Source organism: Acyrthosiphon pisum, chromosome X (assembly GCF_005508785.2).
Source record: "Acyrthosiphon pisum isolate AL4f chromosome X, pea_aphid_22Mar2018_4r6ur, whole genome shotgun sequence".
Classification (NCBI taxonomy): domain Eukaryota; kingdom Metazoa; phylum Arthropoda; class Insecta; order Hemiptera; family Aphididae; genus Acyrthosiphon; species Acyrthosiphon pisum.
In genome coordinates, this window is record NC_042493.1 from 108,765,273 (window position 1) to 108,778,809 (window position 13,537).

Consider the following 13,537-nt stretch of genomic DNA (forward strand, 5'->3'; position numbering starts at 1 on the left):
TTCAACTGTTGCCCAAGTCTTAACACGGGGATCATAGCATTTTACAGATTTCAAATAACACTTATTGTCATATTCTCCTACCTTTAAAATTATATTAAATGAGAATATGTACAACAAATTTAAAATAAAATATTTATTTACCGCATATAAAAGGTTATTCAGTACTCCTACACCCAAATAACTTATCTTATTAGACATACTTTTTAACAGACGCCATTCTTTAATACTTTCATCATAAACCTCTACACTATTTAAATCATTTTTACCATTATCTGTTCCATCTATTCCACCAACCTAGGATTTAATTAAAAAAATTAGGATATAAAATTTAAAATGTTTATTGATATAACTTACAGCATATATACAATTACTTAAAATGCCAACTCCAAAACATCTTCGATCACTTAACATATCAACTACTGGTACCCAACAAGCTGACTAAGAAGATAAATTAAACATATCAATTCTATCGGAAAAAGAAAACACTAAATGTTTTTTGATTAAGGCTAGATCACTAGATGTACTGCTCTTAGTCATTTCTCATTTATTCCGCAACAGGTTGGTTTCTGGATCGTAAATGGATATATACAACTTTTTTGATAGTGGTGATGTACTCGAGATCAGTATAACCTGAAAATAGTAGAATTAATAGAATATTGTAAAGGTAAATTAATGAAAACAAATTAATACTTTATTTTTCAAATGTCTATGTTAGGTTAGGTTATTTTTTGTGGAATAAAAATTTGAAGTTGCTTAGAAAGTGCATGGAAATGTAAAGTTTCAATTAAAAACTCTGTACCAAAAAAAATATACTATTATATTTTAATATAAGATATTAAATTTGCAATAAAGGTGTATTTATGACAATACTTACCTTTAGGACTATTTTTAAGAAGTTGTTCATTAACCAAATTTTTTGAAATATATTGCATTGAAACTAAAGGTAATCGAACATGTTCCATTAATTAAGGCAAACAATTATATCTAGAATCTAATTAATATTTCACCCAATGAATAACACATTCATATACCTACAACAAATAAATACAATTAAATTAAAATATAAAAAGTAATGACAAAAGATCATTGGCGCTTCCAACTTATTTAGCCTAGTCATTGGCAAATATTTATTTTTTATAACACTCTCAAAAACATTGTATGGCTCCGCTCCAAGTTTGAAGTACTAAAGCTTGAACTTATAAATAAACTACAAAATATAAATTAACCTACCATTCTTATTACCAATAGTAAAATATATTAATATAATACTATAGTAGCAGTATAAATATTCATAAAATGTTAACCTTTTAGTTCTACACTAGTACTATTCTTATGGCACTCACCTCGTACTTTTGCGCCTTCTTAAAACTTAAAAAAAAGTTCATCACATCAGTTCAATAGACAAGAATAACAATAGTCAGGTACCAAACAATAATTGTCATGTATGGTGTGCTATTATAATTAGAGTATGAGACAGTAGTACAAAATATTAATTGACAGTGCTGATCCTCATTAAAACTTTTGTCGTCATTGGTACTATACAATACACATATATATATAAAACCAATTTAGCAAACCCAACTCTGAACTTAGTTCCACAATTAACAAATTAAAACATTGTTATTTTGTTCTTGACATTTTGTCGTTATACAAGTATTTTGAAATGTAAATTTTATTTGGTATGGTTAATATCAGAAATAGCATACACATATTATAATATACCATAATATGACTGAATAAACTTATTTTATATTATGTTAAGTATAATGATTATGAAAATATTTTAATTTTAAATATTTAATGAAAATCGTTGTAAATATTTTTTTTAAAAGTTAGAATTATTTCCATAAACTTATTATACAAACAAGAACAGTTGTTAGCCATTAAAAGTATGAAAATATGTTAATAAAAAACAATTATTTTATGATTTGGTAAGAAAAAGTTTATTTGTATGTTCAAAATATAAACAGTATACATTTATAACTGTAGAAAATAGTCAGACAATAATATCTACGAATATAGAATATTATATTCACTAACTGATATCTTCCTCTGGCTCAAGCGCAATATGGACAAAATGCAATTACTCAAAATCATTTTTCTTTTATGTTAAAGAGATCACTTGTAAATTTAAACGATATCTAAATTGTTTTTAGACAATATTTAGACAAATTGATATGTCATACCCTTGAAAATATTTATATTATGCTATATCGGTTTTGTGATTTTAATCTAAGATTACTCAAAAACATAAGAAAATGTTTCTGTACATACAGGCTTTGTCAATAAGTTGCGCGTGGGCTAGAGGAAGAAGACAGATAGTGTGTTGACATATTAAAAAAAAACAAAAAAAAAAACAATGTATACCAATATTTGTAAATGTATAAATAATTTAATTCTAACGGAAATAAATGATCAATAGCTAAGTATTTGACTTTTTTTTTTTAAATTTATCTGTTTATCTACCATAAAATAAAATAAAAAAAGAATTTGTGTCAATTGATGAATATTGATTACACACAGACAGAAGTTAGTGCCGTTATACTACTCATCTGTATCATCTTCATCAGAATCGTTTAGTTCAAGTTGAATGAAGAATGAATTTAAAACAGTCATATTTTTTGTTTCTAGGTCTTCATCGAATCCAGAATTGAATTTGTCATCTTTTTTCCACGTTTGAAAAGATTCTTTACTTATAACACTATCCTGATAGAGATGATGGAACAGTCTTAATACCATTTCTTATGGAAAAACAGAGATATTAATAACAAATCTAAAAATTAAACAGTTGGTAACTTACTTTCAGGATATTCAAGTGCAGCAGACATAATTTGAAATCCGTACAGACATTGCACTTCCCTTGCAATAATTTCAGAAACTGGAAGTGCTTCAGACTGAATATAATGGGTTAACAATTTCACATGACAATGAACCAAGAAATCCTCATTTGGATGTATTGAATCTATAAGTTAAAAATTAATATTTAATAATCAAGTAACTATTTTAGTATAATCGCAGAAGAAATTACTTACTTATACGGTCAATGAAAATAGCTATAGTTAATGCTCGCATAAACTGAGGGCATTTTATTACTTCTGCACTGATATTAGTCTAAATTTAAAAAATAAAGTTATTTTATAAGAATGTTTATTATCAACATATAAAATACAAAATACAATGTAATAATTTAAATTGGTTGGTTAATTATATTACTCACAGTTATCCAACTATTCAATATATCGTGTTGTAGTTTCTTATCTGCCATCTTCAATTGATCATACATAGCAATAGATAAAAGGAATGCTCCAATTCTCTAAAATATATAATATTAAATACAATAGAACAAAATATACTTACAAAATGTTTAAAAACTTACATCATTTTCAAAATATTTATTGATTTGGTTATGAGGTATAAATATGTCAAGAGGAACATATTTAGAAGCCAGCCACTTCTTGTAAATCCATAACATACCACCTCGTTGCTGAAATGACAAAAATAGTAGTATTACAGATCAGACAACCAAAGCATCAGAATACTACAGAATACACTATGAATGTTCTGTGAATAAAATTTAAAAAATTAAATTGTTATGATAAATAATGTTCAACAATCTATAGTGTTTTTTAATATATGATAGGTTAGGTTAGGTTATAAAGAATATTACTAAAATTGTTTTATTTTTTATTTAAATATCAAATTTTGTTTGTTAGATGTTTCAATATGCATAGGAAAATGTGTATAATATGTGTATAATGATTGTTTTAGAAACCTGTAAAACGTTTGTATTAAATGTTCAAGGTTTTTCATAAACGATGATCATGCTAAATTTTTTTTATATATAAAAAGTTAAAAATAAGAAAATGTTTAGAATTCATATCAAGAAAATAGTACAATAATTTTTCGGTACAAATTTCTGTCCATTGATATAATTTTCAGTTTTTCTGATAATTTAAAGAAAACAGAAATAATCACTCACTAAAAAACTAAATAAAATTTTATAACAGAAACCTAATCTACAAAATTAGATTGAATCATTTTCAATGCTCAAATAAGAAAATATGACAGTAAAAAATCACATAAACGTAAACCATTTTGATCCACAAAATCTAAAAGAATAAATTGTTTTAATATCTGTTATCACTTACTTCTTTAATGTTCTGCGTTTCCTTGGAAATAAGAATTGTATTTAATACTTCTGTGAAAAATTGAGTAGAATTGTCTGGTCGTATTGATGTACAACAATCTTTTAAATTGTTGAAATCAAAGAAAGCATTTTGTGATAGTAATAATGGAGCTATAAAAAACAATTACATTTAGGATGTTTGTAAACTTCAATTACTTGCATAGTTAAAAAAAATTACCAATAATTGCAGCAATATAGGAGAAAAATTGCGGGTATTCCATTAAATAATCATTCCAATCTTTAAGGACAGCATCGATTCTTTAAATTAAAAAAATTCATATGAATTAGAATGTTATATGCTATGAATAATTAATTACCCTCGAGTTATGGCTTCCACAGGAAGAATTTTTTTAGATAAAAGTTCTGCAAAAATGTTTCCTGCCACTGTTGTTCGTGTAATTGGACTACTATCTAAAGTTATAAGTGACATTGATTTCACAAACTCTTCATGCCTTGTGTGGATCACCGAAGTTTCATCTTCCGATAATGAACAAATTATATCCTATATAAGACAGCAAAATTAAAATTATGTTTATAATTCAAATTATAGGTACCTTATAATATGATAAATATTTTTATATTAAATACATACATCTAAATTTTGCATCTGCTCATATTCAATAAGCATGTTTTTACATTTCATATTAACTTGTTTTATGGAATCCATCCTTTTATGATACCTTTTAAAATATATTAAAAATAGTTAATAATTTATATTTATTGATTTTGTAACTTATAAATACTACATTTAAGGAGCAAGGATCAAAACAATAATTCCTACTAGTACATTTCATCCTGTATGGTACCCATTCACATCCAGTTTAGTTATTGTGCATTGTACTGCGAGACTCACAGGGGTTATTAAATGGGTTTAAGTAACTATTATTTCATTTGTTATGAATTCAAAATATAATTGCAAATCTATAATATGCAATTTACTAAAAATATATTTCTTATGTGAAATAGAATATTAAACAGTTCTTAGTTATAACCTATAGGTATTTAACATTGTTAATCATGTTAACACCATAGAATAGGTTAAAAGTAACCAATCCTATTCTTTAAAAACACTAGTAATGGGAACAATCGAGAGAAAATAATTGAGTAACTCGATTATTAGGAAAAATAATCGATTGATAAGAGTGATTACTAATAAAATGCGAGTAACTCGAGTATTATTTTATTCTGTTAATCTATGTTTACTCCACAACTATATTTAAAGTTTTTATTAACTATAACTTATTACTTATGGAAATAAACTTAAATATCATAAAAATATAGATACTACCTTTATAAATTGTCTCCAAAAAATTTAGATGACATAATATTCTTAAATAGTACTTATAATAATATGATGTAAATTGAACTAATATATTGTACTCAGATTCATTCAATAATAATAATAATAATAATAATAATATTTGCATTTAACAAAAGCAATTGTTTATTGTTTTATTTAAAAAAATATTTTGTATTTTTTTTTTTATTATAATATATTACCTATATAATGTGGAGTAACATTATTAAAAATTAAAATATATAAAATATGTAGGTAACCATGAATTTTACCAACAAAGTTTTTAATTTTGTATGAGTTGACTATTAATTGATTTTTAAATAATTATGTTTAGTATTTAGATTATTTTGATCGATTGAATATCTTGATTATAAAAATATCCCGATTATCGAAATAATTTGATTATTCTCATTACTAAAAAACACTATCATTGTCTAAAGAAGATATAATTAAATCATTGTTCAATTTTGCAAAATAATATAGTGACATAATAATAATATATGATTTTAGCATACTTTATGCTACAAAATAACCTAATATTAAAATTTTTCTATGGAAAATATAATATAATATAATAGGAGGACACTATATCTTCGTGTGTTGTCTCCGTCTTACAAACAAAAAAACAGCAAATTGTATATTCTGAACAATCTATTTAACTCTGCCCTCAGGTATGTTTATTTAATATAAGAAAGACTTTACCTATTAACAAATTTAGAGGTGAGAGTATTATATACTGAACTTTATAGGTTTTTATTTGGATTTTAATTTTAACGCAAGTTATGGGTATTTTAAAACTTACAAACATTTAACAATTTTGTTATGTATAATAGATATGTAGGTATAATTTTTTTCCTCAACCAACCGTAACCCCTCTACAAATTACTAATAGCTATAGTTTCCGATGCTGAAGTTCAATAAAAAAAGAAATTTACAATTTTAAAATAGTATGATTCTTGGTCAACGGCTGATATCACAAACTACGTACACAGTTGGTATTACTTTATATTATAAAATAGTAATTGCAACAGTCGCCGTCGGCCAAGATCAATTGAACGAGTAATACCTACCTATTTTTTTTTTTACTTGATTTAAAATAAAAATATAAAAAAAACCATGAGTTTTACTAGATAATATTCTTACTTCTGAATCTCGTTCTGAATTTAATAACAGCTAGGTCAATTCACTCTTGGGTACCTATATTAAACACATCTGAGTTAAATCCATTATTCAGAACGTACCATTTGCCATAACAATCATTTATAAGACGGAGACAGCTCTAGCGGATGAGCGTCCTCTTAAGAAATCAGGGCCTTGTGGAGAGGGTTGATGAGTCAAGGTTGATGTTTTAATATAAAATAATCATAAGCAGGTATATCTACTCTATTCAAAATGAGATCATTACTCGGCGGCTTAGTTGTGCACATGGGCGTGGCTTTGTTCCGTGGCAGTGCCCAACGCGTCGCCGTAGTGGGGACTGCGTCTGACCATATGTCTGACCGCCGCCCGACGAAAACTGGTCGCCGCGCAGTTATGATCTCATTTTGAACATTTTGAACAGAGTATAGGTATCTATATATAAGTGATGTTTTTAATCATTGATTTAAACAGTTTTTTTTTTACCTTATTGACTTACGACAAAATCAATACTTTAAACAATCGTTTAAGTACCTATTTGTTTCGACGAAGTATGAACGAAGAACTAGAATGATGATGATTGAACGGAACGAAGTAAGAATGACAAACTCGCGGACGTGCTGAGTACTTGAGTCTTGAGTGTTCGAGTGAATAGTACACCGAGGTCTGAGACTCTGAGACGTGCGCGGACGTGTGTACTGTTGCGACGCAGCGTGCGCGCGTTTATTGACAGAGTGCGGAATTTAATATAATAATATTAATTTGCCGTGTACAAAACGGCGTAAACCTACTGTGCGGTCAGTGTCGTAGTCGCTCAAGACGCCCAAGACGGCTTATCATATTATAATTACGTTATCAGGTGAAAGTCCTTTGTTTACGGTCAGTAGTAGCAACCGCGGACGATGGATAGGAGGAATGGAATATAATGTTGTCATGATAGATTTCAGATTAGGATTAGAAACTTCTACAAAACAAAAATTATAGGTACAACAATTTTCAAAACAATTTGTTAGGATTTATATGGATAAATTGCTTATTATATTATATTTATTGCTATTTCAACGAGTACTTTAAAATGGGGTTGCTACTACTTCTACGATAATCCACTACTACGATAATATAATGCTACAAGATCTCCGATTATACACAACTACGAATGCTGTAGATCAAACTCATAAAAAGGTCTACGATCAAACTACTCCGATATTATTAATATTATCAAAACTGTGATGTTACTATAAATGATAATATTAAACTGAAAATCTTGGGGTCCGGCCGTGGCATGTTTGGTGTTTTTAATTTTGTTTGCGATTTAGTGAACGAAGTACCTAATTAATGTGAATTTCGATGTGCTAATTCCTGAATATAATATACAGGATTCAGATGTTCCGAGTTGCCGTCATAAAATTTACTTTGGTGAGTAAAAAATAAAAGATTTTTAACCGTGAACAATTTCTAGTAAGTGCCCTTAATGCCCAGGAATAATTTTGGTTAGATAAATTGTTTAAAGAAAATATCCAAGTTGCATATTCCATATTATAGTTGAAATTTCAATACTAAATTAGGTAGGTACTGATAGCATATTATGCAAATATTTCACTGACGATGGTTAGGTATTACAAAATTTATAGTACGCTTATACTTATGATAATAATTATTATAAATTGTATTACACTGGAATCATTGATTATTGTTATGTGCAGCCCTTTCAGAATCTAAATAATGATGCAGTTTAAAATAATAATACTAATTTCAGAGTAATCAAATGTGTTTTTAATAATTAGAACAGTTCAATTATGTAGATATAGTAGTAATGTAGAATATAATATGATTCCGTGGTAGTAGCGGTGTATAATGGCTGGTGGCGTGAAGTGACTTCGGTCTTGCTGGTCCAGGTACATCCTGGATCAGGCTGTGCTCCTGTCTTCCTTATATATTATGCTGTCAGCTCCTTTGACCTGGTCAGCATACAGAACTCGCAGGTGTCTTGGGTGTGGTCGTAAAAGTTGTTGTTGTTGTTGTATTGAAGAAACCGCCGCCTCGTGCTCATAGATTGTTATGGATAAGATTGCTAAATGCTTTTACGAGGAGAACCGCATAGTATGGTTCGAATGAGTAAAAGTGGTTTATACTACCTTCAGTTATACTTAATACATATTAATACATGCCCATTACATTATATACTTATATAATGTATTGACTTGTTAAATTTGTATTAAATCTTTCATTCATTCTTGTAATTTATTGAGTCATTTTATTGCAAGAAACTAAATAGGTACCTATCAATAATTAATATTAGTACATATAAGAGTATACTGTAAAGTACTTAAGTGTTAAATTTACTTAATATAATGTTTTAATATTCTCGTAGTCCAGGTGATTACTTGAATATTAAGTTTGCAGGTAGCAAGACCGTTTTGTTGATCCGTTAAAATGTTTCCATCGCTCTTACTAAATGTATGCCGTTCCTTCATTATGTTGCTACTGAGATGGGAAAAGGTAAATCATTTTTTTGTATGATTAAAGATTATTATTTTAATGACAAAAAAAAAAAATGTAAAAGTTATCTGAACTCTACGTATTTTACACTTAATTAATTAATTCTTGGATTAAATTCTTAACTTTCATGTATGAATTTAAAAAATGTTTACAATATTGAGACAATTACGGTTATTCTAGTTTAATCTAAATTTTTCTGTATTATTTTTTTTCCAGGTCATTAACTAGCAAAAAAAAAATATCAAATTAATGATTTATTACATATTTGTATGAATTAATGCATTCAATTATAACAAGCATAATATTATATACTAGTGAGAAAAATAACATTTTAATGTGATAAAAATATCTATTGTAAAAATACTTTTTTATTTTAAGAGTTGTTCGATGGAATTATAACAACTACCCATCATGACGTATCACTCGAACTAATTCCATTACTTTTGCAAACAAAATCTGAAATAATGGTAAAGAAAAACTCAAATGTTAAAAAAAATAAGTGAGTAGCTACTTAAGTATGATAATAATAAAACATAACATGCTAGATATAGTATAACAATTAATAATCATAGCATAAATATATTTGCCAGTTCTAAATGTTGTTTTATTTATAAACTGTAGGGGGTCAAATCTTATGGCTCAACTAACAAGGAACACATGTAATTTTGTTTAGAGGTCTTAGAGATGCCTGTGTGAGCTATAGATTTGTTTCAAAAAACCAAGAAAGTAAATACAACAATTTATTTTGCTTATTTTGGAATATTTCAATGATTAAGCATTTAAATAAATATCCTATTTTGCTTTTTTTGTGAATAATTCAGTACTTTAACCTTCAAAACATTTGATTACCACGGCGCAAATATGCAAAAAATAATTCTATATAATATTTTGATTAGAGCTCGGATATTTAGGTTTTTACATATTTTTATTGGCTTTATGCAGCTGTACGAGGATAAGAAATGAGGAGAGTTTATCCATCAAAGAGTTCGTAGGAAAAAATTTATTTTGCATATTACAGCATATTTTGGACATTGGAGAATATTTGGCCTATTTTACATATTTTAGAATATATTCTATTATTGTTTCTAAAACATAATATATATTGTTAATTTCTCGATTTGTGATTTTTTCTAGCTACAATATTTTATGAAGTACATCATATTTTTTATATTCAAATAACTTAGCTGTCACCAAAGGGCATGCAAGTTATGTATTGTTTTTATTAAAATATTTTGTTTTTTTATATATATATTTCATTATATAATCATTTCACATATCATTATACCTATGTATGAATTGTTTTAAATTGTTTATATTTAAATAATTTACCTGTTACCTACCAAAGGAATGATAGTGTATACTGTATAACTATAAAGTTATATATTGTTTTTATTGAATTATTTTGAAAAAAAAAAAATCATATTATTCGCATATTTAAAAGTTTAAAGCATATTTAGAGAATATTTTAGGGTTTTTTTAGAGCATATTAGCATCATATTTTAAGCTTTTAAGAACCTAAAAATCCTCGCTCTATTTATAATTTTTTTTTTTTATACTTAATGTTTTTGCATATTTTAATATTTTTAGTGCATATTTAATCGCTTACATGAATTTTTTAAAAGCATATTATTGCTCTTAAATTATTTTTATTAAATTATAGTATATGAACACGATATACTATAATATATCTTAATTTGTGGATATGAGCCTTGGTCATATGATATTTATTAAGAGGACACCACTGTCCGCTCACATTAATTGTTGATCCTGTCATACACACACAACATAGCAATTTAATTTTCCTAATTCTAACTACAGTTTGTTATATTATATAGTTAACATTTATTTTCGATCAAATTTTGTGAAGAAGAAATAAACTGTGCACAATGATGTCTTTATATTTTTTTTTAAAAAAGGAGTTTAAAGTAGTTAAAAATTAATTTTTTGAATACATATAGCTCGGCTTACATTGTAAGGATCAACAAATATCCAAGATCAGAAACAGTTTATGTTCTCCATTGTATTTTGTAATTTGTTAAGTTTATTGTTATATTTAAATATATATTTTGAAGATTTAATTTTTGTTTCAATTACGATGCTATACTATATTTAATTTAAGAGTTTACACCCATTTACAATGAGTTTTATTTTATGTGTTATTATAGAATCTAGAAGAAGGAACCTTCGGAACTCTGATTCAAAACATTGGGCCCATAGTTGTATGGATGATAATGCATTAAGACATATTTATCACCAACACCGGCAACTATTGAATACAATTATTACTATTGTAATTTATTCTAATCATAAATAAATACTGTTTTATTTTACTGCATTGTATATTTATATTATCGGCATACTTTAAATTGTATGTACTATTTTCTTTATATTGCTTATTTTTTATGTATTAAATATAAACTGGGTATACAATTTATGTATAGTATAATAAACATATTTACTCAGTGAATGTGGAATGAGTATTAGAATTTTTTTAATATACTTAAACTGAACAAATTGTAGTATTGTATAAAATTCTTAAATAAAATTAATTCTGTACAATCTTGATATTGAATAAACTCGTCAAAGTATTTATTGAAAATAATAGGTAAATAAGAACCTGCTATTACCCTATAATACTAATTATACTTATTTTTAGTTATTTTAAGTAATAACATGTTAAACATAATATGGTCAGTATTTTTTTTTTTTAATTAAAATAAACATGATGATTTGTTTGCTATTTTTTTGCATACTTAATCAATAAAATGAAAATTATTGAATTTTAGAGCAGATTCATTGATGATTTTGTATGTCTGATGAAAATAAAACCTGTAAGATAGTGGTGGTGGAAAGATAATTCATTGCGTTCAGTAAATAATTCTTAGGCCTTAGCAAAGCTCAGTACATTATTATAGTGAATATAAGTAGTTAAAGGATTAAAATTCCGGACATAATTCAAGTTTTTCGGATATATCTATTGGTATTCATAGTCAACTTTGCTCCTCGGATAGGATAGGAATGGTTGATGTAGTGAATTTAAAAGAAATGATAAATTATTTGTTCAGTAAAATCAGATTCCTTATAAGATTATCTACCTTTATCAAAAAAAAAAATATCTATAAGAAACTCAAATTAAATTTTTAAGAGCGTTTGAAATTCAAATTTTTACAACATTGAATATTCACTCGATTTCTCGTGTAACGATTTTCTTATTTTGTTGTAATTTAAAAACGAATAACTGTAGATACATGAAAATTTCACTGAATATTAATTTTATGAATTCTTATACTTGATAAAATTTTCAAAATATTTTGTCTGGTTTTGAGCTGTTTACGGACAATTTCATAATTCAATTTTTTTTTTTCTATGAATATCAATTAAGTTTTATCTGTTGGGCCAAAAGGTGTAAAAATGTAATACAAGGCTCCTGATATATTGTAACAATAGCAGTTGAAAAATTTTAAAAATACATAGGTACAATTTTTTTTATAAGCATTTGAAGATCAAATTTTGACAACATTTATCAAATTTAAAATTGAATTATTATTTTGTAGTTAAAAATTTATAAAATGTTCAAATTTTATATCTTAGGATTGAAAATTTAAAACAGAATTCCACGTAATTAGTTAATTATGTCACCAAAAAATCTAAAAAATTCATAAGCTCGGTTTATTTTTATAGTCATTTTAAGTACAAATTTGGACAAAATTACATATTAAAAAACCTAGGATAACTATTTTAGTTATTTTTTTGTGATTGTATAATATTATTCGTGCGGGTACTTGAAACTTCTAAAGTATACTATTATATATCTATGATAGTACCACGGTTTTTTGTTGATGTATATCGCGTTATAAGTACCTAATAGATATTATGATATGATTAATTTGGAATTTATTATATGTACCTATTATAGATCAATTTTTTTAAAATACTATAGACTATAATATAATATTATGTCTTATACCTAGACTGACATACCGTCTCCGCTCAGAATCGTTTTTCTTATACAATGATATTATATCATTGAATTCAAATTTAATACCATCCATTATACAGTGACCCACTTGTAACCTACTGTACAGCAGAGCGACATCCACTTACCCACCTTTTTTTTATTTGATTATCGCTATACATTGGTATATTTTGTTGAGTATAATTTACTGTCTGTAAAAAACAAAATAATTACAAAATAAAAAAAATTACCATTCATAATTTAAATCTCTATTAATAGGCTTCAAAATCAATTAAAAAATAGAAAAAATAAAAAATCATTGCTTTACTTTTATCAAGAATAACAATCACAGTGGGTGAGACTAGGGTCTAGGGGTGACAGTATTTTTTTTTACATCGATATTTCGGTATTTTCATTTTATACCTGTATGATTCGGTATACCAAAAATATCGTTAAACCGATC

At 26.3% G+C, this 13,537-nt stretch overlaps 1 protein-coding gene and 1 long non-coding RNA gene across 5 annotated transcripts in view; one reads left to right on the forward strand and one right to left on the reverse strand.

The window, feature by feature from the left end:
* Nucleotides 1-2,245: 2,245 nt before the first annotated feature.
* Nucleotides 2,246-13,537, reverse strand: part of LOC100575375 (eukaryotic translation initiation factor 4 gamma 3-like) — a 16,195-nt gene continuing 4,903 nt past the window's right edge. The window contains exons 1-10 of one of the 3 annotated variants that reach the window (XM_003244941.4): nucleotides 7,107-7,440; nucleotides 4,779-4,866; nucleotides 4,504-4,688; nucleotides 4,365-4,444; nucleotides 4,149-4,297; nucleotides 3,377-3,484; nucleotides 3,218-3,313; nucleotides 3,033-3,111; nucleotides 2,801-2,962; nucleotides 2,246-2,741 (exon numbers count right to left, since the gene is read on the reverse strand). In XM_003244941.4, the coding sequence (XP_003244989.1) occupies nucleotides 2,545-2,741; nucleotides 2,801-2,962; nucleotides 3,033-3,111; nucleotides 3,218-3,313; nucleotides 3,377-3,484; nucleotides 4,149-4,297; nucleotides 4,365-4,444; nucleotides 4,504-4,688; nucleotides 4,779-4,853 (1,131 nt within the window). In that variant the 5' untranslated portion in view covers nucleotides 4,854-4,866; nucleotides 7,107-7,440 and the 3' untranslated portion in view covers nucleotides 2,246-2,544. Of the gene's footprint in view, nucleotides 2,742-2,800; nucleotides 2,963-3,032; nucleotides 3,112-3,217; nucleotides 3,314-3,376; nucleotides 3,485-4,148; nucleotides 4,298-4,364; nucleotides 4,445-4,503; nucleotides 4,689-4,778; nucleotides 4,867-7,106; nucleotides 7,441-13,537 lie in introns of those variants that run through there. The other 2 variants (XM_003244942.4, XM_029492051.1) reach the window with 2 other exon arrangements.
* LOC107883923 lies at nucleotides 7,815-11,462 on the forward strand. 2 transcript variants are annotated; one of them, XR_001679589.2, is made up of 6 exons: nucleotides 7,815-8,036; nucleotides 8,992-9,119; nucleotides 9,336-9,433; nucleotides 9,498-9,618; nucleotides 9,741-9,845; nucleotides 11,285-11,462. It is a non-coding gene; the product is annotated as an uncharacterized LOC107883923 (long non-coding RNA). The 2 variants fall into 2 exon arrangements; XR_003840021.1 differs by lacking the exon at nucleotides 9,741-9,845.